At 44.1% G+C, this 12,062-nt stretch overlaps 1 protein-coding gene across 4 annotated transcripts in view; it reads right to left on the minus strand.

The window, feature by feature from the left end:
* The window catches only part of LOC115152826 (protein kinase C epsilon type), a 218,694-nt gene that overhangs the window by 8,257 nt on the left and 198,375 nt on the right, over window positions 1–12,062 (minus strand). For all 4 annotated transcript variants that reach the window (XM_029697675.1, XM_029697676.1, XM_029697678.1 and 1 more), the window contains 2 exons: window positions 3,082–3,220; window positions 478–666 (listed from right to left, as the gene is read on the minus strand). In XM_029697675.1, the coding sequence (XP_029553535.1) occupies window positions 478–666; window positions 3,082–3,220 (328 nt within the window). The remainder of the gene's footprint in view (window positions 1–477; window positions 667–3,081; window positions 3,221–12,062) is intronic.

Below are 12,062 nucleotides of genomic sequence, written 5' to 3' on the forward strand. Positions count from 1 at the left end.
GAAGGAGGATAATTTGGAGGAAGAAGAAGAGGAGAAGAATGACAAGGAGGAGGAGGAGGATGAGGAGGATGACAAGGAGTAGGAGGAGGAAGAGGAGGAGGAGGATGAAAATGAGGAGGAGGAGGAGTAGGAGGAGGATTAGGAAGAAGAGGAGGAGGAGGAGTAGGAAGAAGAGGAGGAGGAGGAAGAGAAGGAGGAGTAGGAGGAGGATTAGGAGGAAGAAGAAGAGGAGGAGAAGGATGACAATGAGGAGGAGGAGGAGAAGAATGACAAGGAAGAGGAAAAGGAAAAGGAGGAGGAGCAGGAGGAGGAGGAGGAGGTGTAGGAGACAATAAGGTGTCAGAACAGATGAAGCAGAGAAATGAGAGGAAGAGATATGAAGAAAATAAAAAGAGGTGGAGAAAGGGAAAAAGGAGAGTAAAGAGGGATAGTTAGAGATACAGGCAGATTAGAACAGGTATACTGTAGGCCACTGACCGCTTTGAGGATGGAGACTGCCTCCTTGCTTAGCCACACTGGGTAGAGGACATCATCGTGGAGAATGGACTCAAACAGGTCATCCTCATTATCGGCCTCAAAGGGGGGCTGGCCAGCCATCATCTCGTACATAAGCACCCCCAGAGCCCACCAGTCCACAGAGGGGCCATATTCTAGCTCCTGTAGGATCTAAAACACACAGGGGGACAGGAAACAATGTAACACCATCTCATACACAAGCTTCTGTAGGATCTAAAACATACATGGGGACAGGAAACACTGTAACACCATCTAAAACACAATACACTGTAGGATCTAAAGCATACATTTTTTTACATTTTAGTCATTTAGCAGACACTTATCCAGAGCGATTTACAGTAGTGAATGCACACATTTCATACATTTTCTTTTTTTTCCCGTACTGGTCCCCCGTGGGAAGACACACAGGGGGACAGGAAACACTGTAACACCATCTATACTACGGCAGGATCAATATGGTAGCAAAGGGGAACATAATATTATTAGGGATGATATAGTGAGAGAATGAGTGGAAGAAATGAGTACATGAGTTTAATTGATGGATTATGTGAGTGAGTGGGTGATAGTGAGTGAGTGGATTTTTTTTTAAGACAAATGTTATATTTATTTTTCAAATTAAAACATGGGTGGATGAAAGAGTGAGGGAGAGGGCAGAGTAGAGGGTATAGAAAGAGTACAGTACATGATAATACTGTCAGACTGTCTCAGATTAAAGGGTGGGTGAGTACTGTCAGACTGTACCAGATGAATGGGTGGTTGAGTACTGTCAGACTGTACCAGATTAATCGGTGGTTGAGTACTGTCAGACTGTACCAGATTAATGGGTGGTTGAGTACTGTCAGACTGTACCAGATTAATGGGTGGTTGAGTACTGTCAGACTGTACCAGATTAATGGGTGGTTGAGTACTGTCAGACTGTCCCAGATTAATGGGTGGTTGAGTACTGTCAGACTGTACCAGATGAATGGGTGGTTGAGTACTGTCAGACTGTACCAGATTAATGGGTCGTTGAGTACTGTCAGACTGTCCCGATGAATGGGTGGTTGAGTACTGTCAGACTGTCCCAGATGAATGGGTGGTTGAGTACTGTCAGACTGTCCCAGATGAATGGGTGGTTGAGTACTGTCAGACTGTCCCAGATGAATGGGTGGTTGAGTACTGTCAGACTGTCCCAGATTAATGGGTGGTTAGGTACTGTCAGACTGTCCCAGATGAATGGGTGGTTAGGTACTGTCAGACTGTCCCAGATGAATGGGTGGTTGAGTACTGTCAGACTGTCCCAGATGAATGGGTGGTTGAGTACTGTCAGACTGTCCCAGATGAATGGGTGGTTGAGTACTGTCAGACTGTTCCAGATGAATGGGTGGTTAGGTACTGTCAGACTGTCCCAGATTAATGGGTGGTTAGGTACTGTCAGACTGTCCCAGATTAATGGGTGGTTGAGTACTGTCAGACTGTCCCAGATTAATGGGTGGTTGAGTACTGTCAGACTGTCCCAGATGAATGGGTGGTTAGGTACTGTCAGACTGTCCTAGATGAATGGGTGGTTAGGTACTGTCAGACTGTCCCAGATTAATGGGTGGTTGAGTACTGTCAGACTGTCCTAGATAAATGTGTGGTTGAGTACTGTAAAACTGTCCCAGATTAATGGGTGGTTAGGTACTGTCAGACTGTACCAGATTAATGGGTGGTTAGGTACTGTCAGACTGTACCAGATTAATGGGTGGTTGAGTACTGTCAGACTGTCCCAGATGAATGGGTGGTTGAGTACTGTCATACTGTCCCAGATGAATGGGTGGTTGAGTACTGTCAGACTGTCCCAGATGAATGGGTGGTTGAGTACTGTCAGACTGTCCCAGATGAATGGGTGGTTGAGTACTGTCAGACTGTACCAGATTAATGGGTGGTTGAGTACTGTCAGACTGTCCCAGATGAATGGGTGGTTAGGTACTGTCAGACTGTACCAGATTAATGGGTGGTTGAGTACTGTCAGACTGTCCCAGATGAATGGGTGGTTGAGTACTGTCAGACTGTCCCAGATTAATGGGTGGTTAGGTACTGTCAGACTGTCCCAGATTAATGGGTGGTTGAGTACTGTCAGACTGTCCCATATTAATGGGTGGTTAGGTACTGTCAGACTGTCCCAGATGAATGGGTGGTTAGGTACTGTCAGACTATCCCAGATTAATGGGTGGTTGAGTACTGTCAGACTGTCCCAGATTAATGGGTGGTTGAGTAATGTAGGACTGTCCCAGATGAATGGGTGGTAGAGTACTGTCAGACTGTCCCAGATTAATGGGTGGTTGAGTAATGTAGGACTGTCCCAGATGAATGGGTGGTTGAGTACTGTCAGACTGTACCAGATGAATGGGTGGTTGAGTACTGTCAGACTGTACCAGATTAATGGGTGGTTAAGTAATGTAGGACTGTCCGAGATGAATGGGTGGTTGAGTACTGTCAGACTGTCCCAGATTAATGGGTGGTTGAGTAATGTAGGACTGTCCCAGATGAATGGGTGGTTGAGTACTGTCAGACTGTTCCAGATAAGTGTGGGTAGAGGGTTACCTCCGGAGCGATGTAGTCTGGGGTCCCACAGAAGGTGGTGGTGGTGACTCCATTGAGGATCCCCTCCTTACACATGCCAAAGTCAGCCAGTTTACAGTGGCCCTGTGCATCCAACAGAATGTTATCCAGTTTCAGATCTCTGGAGAGACAGAGACAAAGAGACAACATGAGGGCTTCGGGGTAAGAGGGAAGCAGTTACAAAGGTCAGAGGTCAGAGGGAGAGGAGAGAGAAAGATCACGAGGAGAGACAGAAAGAGAGAGAAGATAGAGAGAGGAGGGAGACAGAAAGAGAGAGGAGATGGAGAGAGAGACAGAAAGAGAGAGGAGATTGAGAGAGAAGGAGGGAGAGAGAGACAGAAAGAGAGAGGAGATACGGAGAGGAGGGAGAGAGAGACAGAAAGAGAGAGGAGATAGAGAGAGAAGGAGGGAGAGATCTACATAAAGAATGTGGTTGACATGACATGACATACTATACTAGAAGAGAGACAGAGAGAGGAAGCACAGTAGAATGATCCCACATTTCGTTCAGACCAATACAAGCATAGAAATGGACACATTTACAGTAATATATATAAAGCATCTATCAATATGAATATAATATAGATCAATTCAATAGAATATGAGTCACACAGTACAGGTAAGATAAGTAATCACTGTGACATCAATATATTGGGTAAAGAGTAAGAGAAAGTCTATTGAAAGGACATGGAAACTCTCAGTGTTCTTACTCAGTGAACAGACAAAATGCCAAATATACTCTCAGTGTTCTTACTCAGTGAACAGAAACAATGGCAAAGATACTCTCAGTGTTCTTACTCAGTGATCAGACACAATGCCAAAGATACTCTCAGTGTTCTTACTCAGTGATCAGAAACAATGACAAATATACTCTCAGTGTGTTTACTCAGTGAACAGAAACAATGACAAATATACTCTCAGTGTGTTTACTCAGTGAACAGAAACAATGCTAAATATTCTCTCAATGTTCTTACTCAGTGAACAGAAACAATGGCAAAGGACTTTCCCAGTATGGAGGCCAAGAGCACTGTGAGGAGCTATCAGAACTACGGAGGCTACTGTTGACATACATATACAGTATACGCACGCACACACACACACACACACACACACACACACACACACACACACACACACACACACACACACACACACACACACACACACACACACACACACACACACACACACACAGACAGACAGACAGACAGACAGACAGACAGACAGACAGACAGACAGACAGACAGACAGACAGACAGACAGACAGACAGACAGACAGACAGACAGACACACACCCAGACAGACAGACAGACAGACAGACAGACAGACAGACAGACAGACAGACAGACAGACAGACAGACAGACAGACAGACACACACCCAGACAGACAGACAGACAGACAGACAGACAGACAGACAGACAGACAGACAGACAGACAGACAGACAGACAGACAGACAGACAGACAGACAGGCAGACGTGATAAGGGGTGCAAAGTTGAAGAGCTGTTCCACAGACACACAGTCGTGTGTCTCTTCATCGCTCCGCGCATTTATCAAGGGGAGCGAGCGAGGGATGGAGGGTGCTGTTGGACATGGTGGGAGGGGAGGAACAGAAGGGAAGATAAGAGGTCTCTGATGAAAGATGCCAGGGAGAAGCATGAAACCAGTCGGGTCAGGGTTTGATGGTTGATTGCTGAAAATATGTCAACATCTTTTCACAGATGCCATTCAGCCCAAGGTGTTTTCACGAAAACAGCCTCCCAACAAGGGAGGGTGTGTGTGTGTGTGTGGGTGGGGGGTGGGGGGATTTGTGTGTGCACGCCTGTGCGTGCGAATTTGGCTGTTATACAACTGTTCTGTTTTAGAGGCCTACAGAAGGCACATCCACAATCTCCAATTTCCATGGGAGTGACGTGGTAGGTTTAGTTGGGTTCCTTCATTCTATAAAACGATGATTTTGCACAGGTAATATTGCTATAGACTTTCCTGCCAAGGCGCTATTTATGAACATGGCATCTCAACTATGGCCTGATGTTATAAAATCTGGTATCTACCGCACATTGCAAGAATTTCGAAAAGTGTTTGGTACTAAGCATGCATAGAATACGTGCATGAAGTCCCTCCATAGGGGTGAACAGGTGGATGATCCTCTCTCTCTCTCTCTCTCTCTCTCTCTCTTTCTCTTTCTCTTTCTCTCTTTCTCTTTCTCTTTCTCTCTTTCTCTTCCTCTCTCATTCTATTCCTCTCTTTCTCTCTCCTTACTAGATGAGACTAAACTATGTTGTAAAATCCTTTAAAAAAATTATGTTTTTGCAAGATACTGTACTGTACTCTGCACCCACTGATTCCTAATGTCTAATGGGCATGGTGTTCAATTGACATTTTAGTACAAAGGCATGTATAGCTTTAAGGTCAAGCTAACCATTAAAACTATTTCAATGTATTTTAGTTGGGGTTCATTTATCTGCGGCAAGAAACATGTATACAACCCAATAAACCAGCAAGTTTAAAATGAGCTATTTGATGTAGTCTGCACAATTGATGATGACGATGATCAATGATTTGATTGCACAGCACTGTGCATCAGTGGCCTCTCCATGTGTAGCAGCAGGTGCTCAAGAGCGCTAATGGAATGATATTTGAAGAAGTTTATTGAGTATACCCTGTGACGGTTATACTTAGATAACCTAGGTGCCAATGTTGCTCTTTTAACTGGATTAGTTGTTGTCGTTGTTGAATAATATAATATATATTATGCCATGTTGCAGACTCTTTTATCTAAAGAGACTTACAGTAGTTTGTTTATACATTTTCAGATGGGTGGCCTTAGTGGTAATCAAACCCACAATCCTGACATTGCAAGTGCCATGCCCTACCAACTGAGTGAAACTGGCTTAATGTTTTGCATGTAGAGGCAGTCATGCTACCATGTTGATAGTTTTATCAAAGTTCTGGCCCTTGAATCTCCATGCCCAGATTCATTGAGGCTGTTCTGAGGGCAAAAGGGAATGTAACTCAATATTAGGAAGGTGTTCTTTTTACGTTTTGTAAACTAAGTGTATAATTTAAGGTTCAAAAAAATTTGGGATGGTAAAATGTTTTCAATGTAAACTTAAATGACTAAAATCAGATATTATTAAGTATCTAGAAAATAAAATAATGGAGCAAAGTTAATCTTTGAGAACTAACAAACATCAAAATAAAAACTACAGTCCCCCCCGCTAACTTTGCCACCGCTGCTTACAAAATGATAGGGGAAACACTGTAAAGATGAATTAATGAATACATGAATGAGACAAATTATGTAGAATAAAAGCTGACATTAAAACTACAACAAGAAACTTGGGTTCAAGAACGCTTCAAACAAACTCCAACTAAGATTATTGCTTGCAAAACAGATAAAAACTGCTAGAGGAAGACAGAATTTTATCATAGTAGTATACCACAGGTGGCTGGTGGCACCTTAATTGTGCTTGGCACCCATCCATTCACTCCATTCCAGCTATTATTGTGTGCTGTCCTCCCTTCAACAGCCTCCTGTATATATGGTAAATAAACACGAGTTACTGTCACCACTGTCAGGACCTTTCCTCAGGATGTTGGCAACATTGAAAATATGTTATATCACACACACACAGGCTCGCATACATCGAAAAAAGGTTGTATCACCCACATACGCACACACACTCGCACACACACATACAGCAATCAGGCTCAATTGAGAGCATTTCCTGTGTTTCGCGTTAATCTTGTGGAGTGATTTTTCCATTACGCACTCAGCAACCCTAAGTGCTCTGACAGCTAACGTCCCTCCCTCTGCTTCAAATGAGCTCCCCATTTAAAAGACACAAACACACATGCATATGCAAACACACACACACACACACACACACACACACACACACACACACACACACACACACACACACACACACACACACACACACACACACACACACACACACACACACACTATAATGATCTATTAGGAACCATGTACCAGCCCATGATCAATAGTGAGTAAGTCAATTTTCAAGAAGTTCTAAAATGGCGCCGGAGGGAATGGCAGCCATTTTACAGGCTCCTGACTGCTATTTTGTGTATTTTTAGAAAAGAGCTTCTAGACGTCAGAACAGTTATCACTAACCTCGATTTGGACGAGGACTTCTTCTTCAATGAGCCGGAGGCAAAAGACAAATTGATTATCCCGGACCAGGCCCTAATCCCCAACACTTGAAGAAGGAGAAGACGGCGCTATAGAGGCCGGTGTGCGGGCACCCTGATGAGCCATGGCGTCTCTCTGTTCTATTGAGGAATGTACAAACGCTGGAGTCTAACTGGACAAGCTCCATTCGAGACCAACCTACAGTATCAACAGGACATTAAAAACTGTAATACACTATGCACCTCGGAGTCATGGCTGATTAAAGACATGGATAATATACTGTACATCTGCATCGGCAGGACAGAAGGGCAGAGTCCGGTAAGATTGGGGGGGGGGGATTCTGCTCGCCTGAGTTACAATACCTCTTGATGAGCTGTAGAACATACTATTTACCAAGAGTGTTTTCATCTGTATTTTCCGTAGCTGTCTATTTATTACCATAAACCAATGTTGGCACTTAGACTGCACTCAACGTGCTGTGTAGGGCCATAAGCACACAAGAAAATACTCATCCAGAGGCGGTGCTCCTACTGGCCAGTGATTTTAATGCAGCAAAAATGAAATCCGTTTTACCTCATTTCCACAAGCATGTCACCAGTGCAAATAGAGGGATAACAACTCTAGATCACCTCTATTCTACACACAGACGCATACAAAGCTCTCTCCCGCCCTCCATTTGGCAAATCTGACTATAACTCTATCCTCCTGATTCCTGCTTACAAGCAAAAACTCAAAAAGGAAGCAGTCAATTTGGAAGCAGTCCGATGAAGTGGACACTAAGCCACAAGACTGTTCCGGGATTCATTCGATGGCATTGCGGAGTTTACCACCTCAGTCACCGGCTTCTTTAATAAGTGCATTGATGACGTTGTAACCATATGTACATATCCCAACCAGAAGCCATGGATTACTGGAAACATCTGTACATAGCTAAAGGGTTGAGCTGCTACTTTTAAGGAGCAAGACACTGATCCGGATGCTTATAAGAAATCTGGCTACGCCCTCCGACGAATCATCAAACAGGCAAAGCATCAATACAGGACTAAGATCAAATCCTACTACACCGGCTCTGATGCGGATGTGTTTTAAGGCTTGCAAGCTATTACGGATTACAAAGGGAAACCCAGCCGAGAGCTGCCCAGTGTCGCAAGCTTACCAGATGAGCTAAATGCCTTCTATGCTCGTTTCGAGGCAAGCGACACTGAACCATGCATAAGAGCAACAGTTGTTCCGAAGGACTGTATGATCAAACTCTCCATAGCTGATATGAGTAAGACCTTTAAACAGGTTAAAACATATATTTTATTTTTTATTTCACCTTTATTTAACCAGGTAGGTCAGTTGAGAACAAGTTCTCATTTACAACTGCGACCTGACCAAGATAAAGCAAAGCAGTGCGACAAAAACAACAACACAGAGTTACACATGGGATAAACAAATGTACAGCCAATAACACAATAAAAAAATCGATATACAGTGTGTGCAAATGTAGTAAGATTAGGGAGATACAGTGAGGGAAAAAATTATTTGATCTCCTGCTGATTTTGTAAGTTTGCCCACTGACAAAGAAATGATCAGTCTATCATTTTAATGGTAGGTTTATTTGAACAGTGAGAGACAGAATAACAACAAAAAAATCCAGAAAAACACATGTCAAAAATGTTATAAATTAATTTGCATTTTAATGAGGGAAAATGATGAATGAAATGAAAATGAGCTACAAATTTCGAAGTGCTGAAGGAGCTCCTTAAACTTGATCCCAAAAAACATCTGGGTCAGATGGTTGACCCTTTCTTCTTTAAGGTTGCTGACCCTATCATCGCCAAGCCTATCTCCAACATTTTTAACATGTCTCTCCTTTCTGGGGAGTTTCCCATTGCTTGGAAGGCAGCCACATCCTTTATTTAAAGGGGGAGATCAAGCTGATCCTAACTGTTATAGGCCTATTGCTATTTTGCCCTGTTTATCAAAAGTGTTTGAAAAACTTGTCAATAATCAACTGACTGGCTTTCTTGATGTCTATAGTATTCTCTTGGGTATGCAATCTGGTTTCCGCTCAGGTTATGGATGTGTCACTGCAACCTTAAAGGTCCTCAATGATATCACGATTGCCCTTGATTCTAAGTAATATTGTGCAGTTATTTTTATTGACTTGGCCAAAGCTTTTGATACGGTAGACCATTCCATTCTTGTGGGCCAGCTAAGGAGTATTGGTGTCTCTGAGGGGTTTTTGGGCTGGTTGGCTAACTTCCTCTCTCAAAGAGTGCAGTGTATAAAGTCAGAAAATCTGCTTTCTCAGCCACTGCCTGTCACCAAGGAAGTACCCCAAGGCTTGATCCTAGGCCCAACACTTTTCTCAATTTACATCAACAACATAGCTCAGGCAGTAGGAAGCTCCCTCATTCATTTATATGCAGATGATGCAGTCTTATACTCAGCTGGCCCCTCTCCGAATTTTGTGTTAAATGCTTTAAAACAAAGCTTTCTTAGTGTCCAACAAGCTTTCTCTACACTTAACCTTGTTCTGAACACCTCCAAAACAAAGGTCATGTGGTTTGGTAAGAAGAATGCCCCTCCTCCCACAGGTGTTATTACTGCCTCTGAGGGTTTAGAGCTTGAGGTAGTCTTGGGAGTACGGGAAGTACTTGGGAGTATGGCTAGACGGTGCACTGTCCTTATATCAGCACATATCAAAGCTGCAGGCTAAAGTTACATCTAGACTTGGTTTCCTCTATTGTAATCGCTCCTCTTTCACCTCAGCTGCCAAACTAACCCTGATTCAGATGACCATCCTACCCATGCTAGATTACGGAGACATCATTTATAGATCGGCATGTAAGGGTGCTCTCGAGCGGCTAGATGTTCCTTACCATTCGGCCATCAGATTTGCCACTGATGCTCCTTATAGGACACATAACCGCACTCTACACTCCTCTGTAAACTGGTCATCTCTGTATACCTGTCGCAAGACCCACTGTTTGATGCTTATTTGTAAAACCCTCTTAGGCCTCACTCCCCACTATCTGAGATATATACTGCAGCCCTCATCCTCCACATACAACACCCGTTCTGCCAGTCACATTCTGTTAAAGGTCCCCAAAGCACACATCCCTGGGTCGCTCCTCTTTTCAGTTTACTGCAGCTAGCGACTGGAACAAGCTGCAACAAACACTCAAACTGGACAGTTTTATCTCCATCTCTTCATTTAAAGACTGAATCATGGACACTCTTACTGACAGTTGTGGCTGCTTCGCGTGATGTATTGCTGTCTCTACCTTCTTGCCCTTAGTGCCGTTGTCTGTGCCCAATAATGTTTGTACCATGTTTTGTGCTGCTACCATGTTGTGTTGCTACCATGTTGTGTTGCTACCACGTTGTTGTCATGTGGTGTTGCTACCATGCTGTGTTGTCATGTGTTGCTGCCATGCTATGTTGTTGTCTTCGGTCTCTTAGGTTTTTATGTAGTGTTGTGGTGCCTCTCTTGTCGTGATGTGTGTTTGGTCCTATATATTTTTTCTTTATCACAGTTCCCGTCCCCGCAGGAGGCCTTTTGCCTTTTGGTAGGCCGTCATCGTAAATAAGAATTTGCTCTTAACTGACTTAGTTAAATAGGTTAAATAAAGGTTAAATAAAAAATAAAAATACGTTCCTAAGCTAACACACACAGATAATCAATGAAGGCCATAGACAGAATGTGAGCTGTTTTCCTTTAGATACACTAACTATTGGAGTTGGTAGAACAATAACAATCTTGTTTTCAGAAAATCTCCCATTGACATAGCAATGGAAATAGGGTGGGTGAATGAGAGGGAGAAAGAGAGAAAGAGGAAGAGGTAGAGACATCTGGTAGAAACTAGAAGAATCTGAGGAGGTATCTGAATAAAGAAAGGTCACAGAGAGGTCAAAAGGACACAGAGGTCATGGAGAAGAGGAATACGGGGGTTACTGTGGTATCATATCTGTGGTAGCTTTAAATGCCTCTTTATTTCACAGCATGCATGTCACACATGGGTGGTATGTTTGTATGTATGCACAGTATGTTTATAGTTAGGTTCATGAGTTTAGAGGTGTATGAGTGTGCATGTGAACTGAGCATGTACACAGTATGTGGGTGTATACATGCCTTTGTGGTGCATGTGAGTATGATTGTGTGTGAATTGTGCCGTGCTCTGTTGTGAATGCCGCCCATAGGGTCTCCAGTCTCAGGTGAGCTTGTGCAGAGCAAGGAGGAGGGACAGAAAGCCTGGTGATAGACTCCTCTATAAATAAAATCCCTCCCCTCCCTATCTACAGTGGCTTACAGCCTCCCTCCCCTCCCCTCCCCTCCCTACCCCTCTCCTCTCCTCTCTTCCTCTCCTCTCCTCTCCTCTCCTCTCCTCTCCTCTCCTCTCCTCTCCTCTCCTCTCCTCTCCTCTCCTCTCCTCTCCTCTCCTCTCCTCTCCTCTCCTCTCCTCATCTACAGTGGCTTACAGCCTCCCTCCCTCCCTCTCCTCTCCTCTCCTCTCCTCTCCTCTCCTCTCCTCTCCTCTCCTCTCCTCTCCTCATCTACAGTGGCTTAGAGCCTCCCTCCCTCCCTCTCCTCTCCTCTCCTCTCCTCTCCTCTCCTCTCCTCTCCTCTCCTCTCCTCTCCTCTCCTCTCCTCTCCTCTCCTCTCCTCTCCTAATCTACAGTATCTTACAGCCTCCTTCCCCTCCCCTGTCCTCTCTTCCCCTCCCTACACTTCCCATCTCCTCTCCTCATCTCCCTATCTACAGTGGCGTACATGCCTCTACCAGTTAACTGCAAGCCAGTTCAGACT

This window comes from Salmo trutta, chromosome 18 (assembly GCF_901001165.1).
Source record: "Salmo trutta chromosome 18, fSalTru1.1, whole genome shotgun sequence".
In the NCBI taxonomy this organism is placed as follows: Eukaryota; Metazoa; Chordata; class Actinopteri; order Salmoniformes; family Salmonidae; genus Salmo; species Salmo trutta.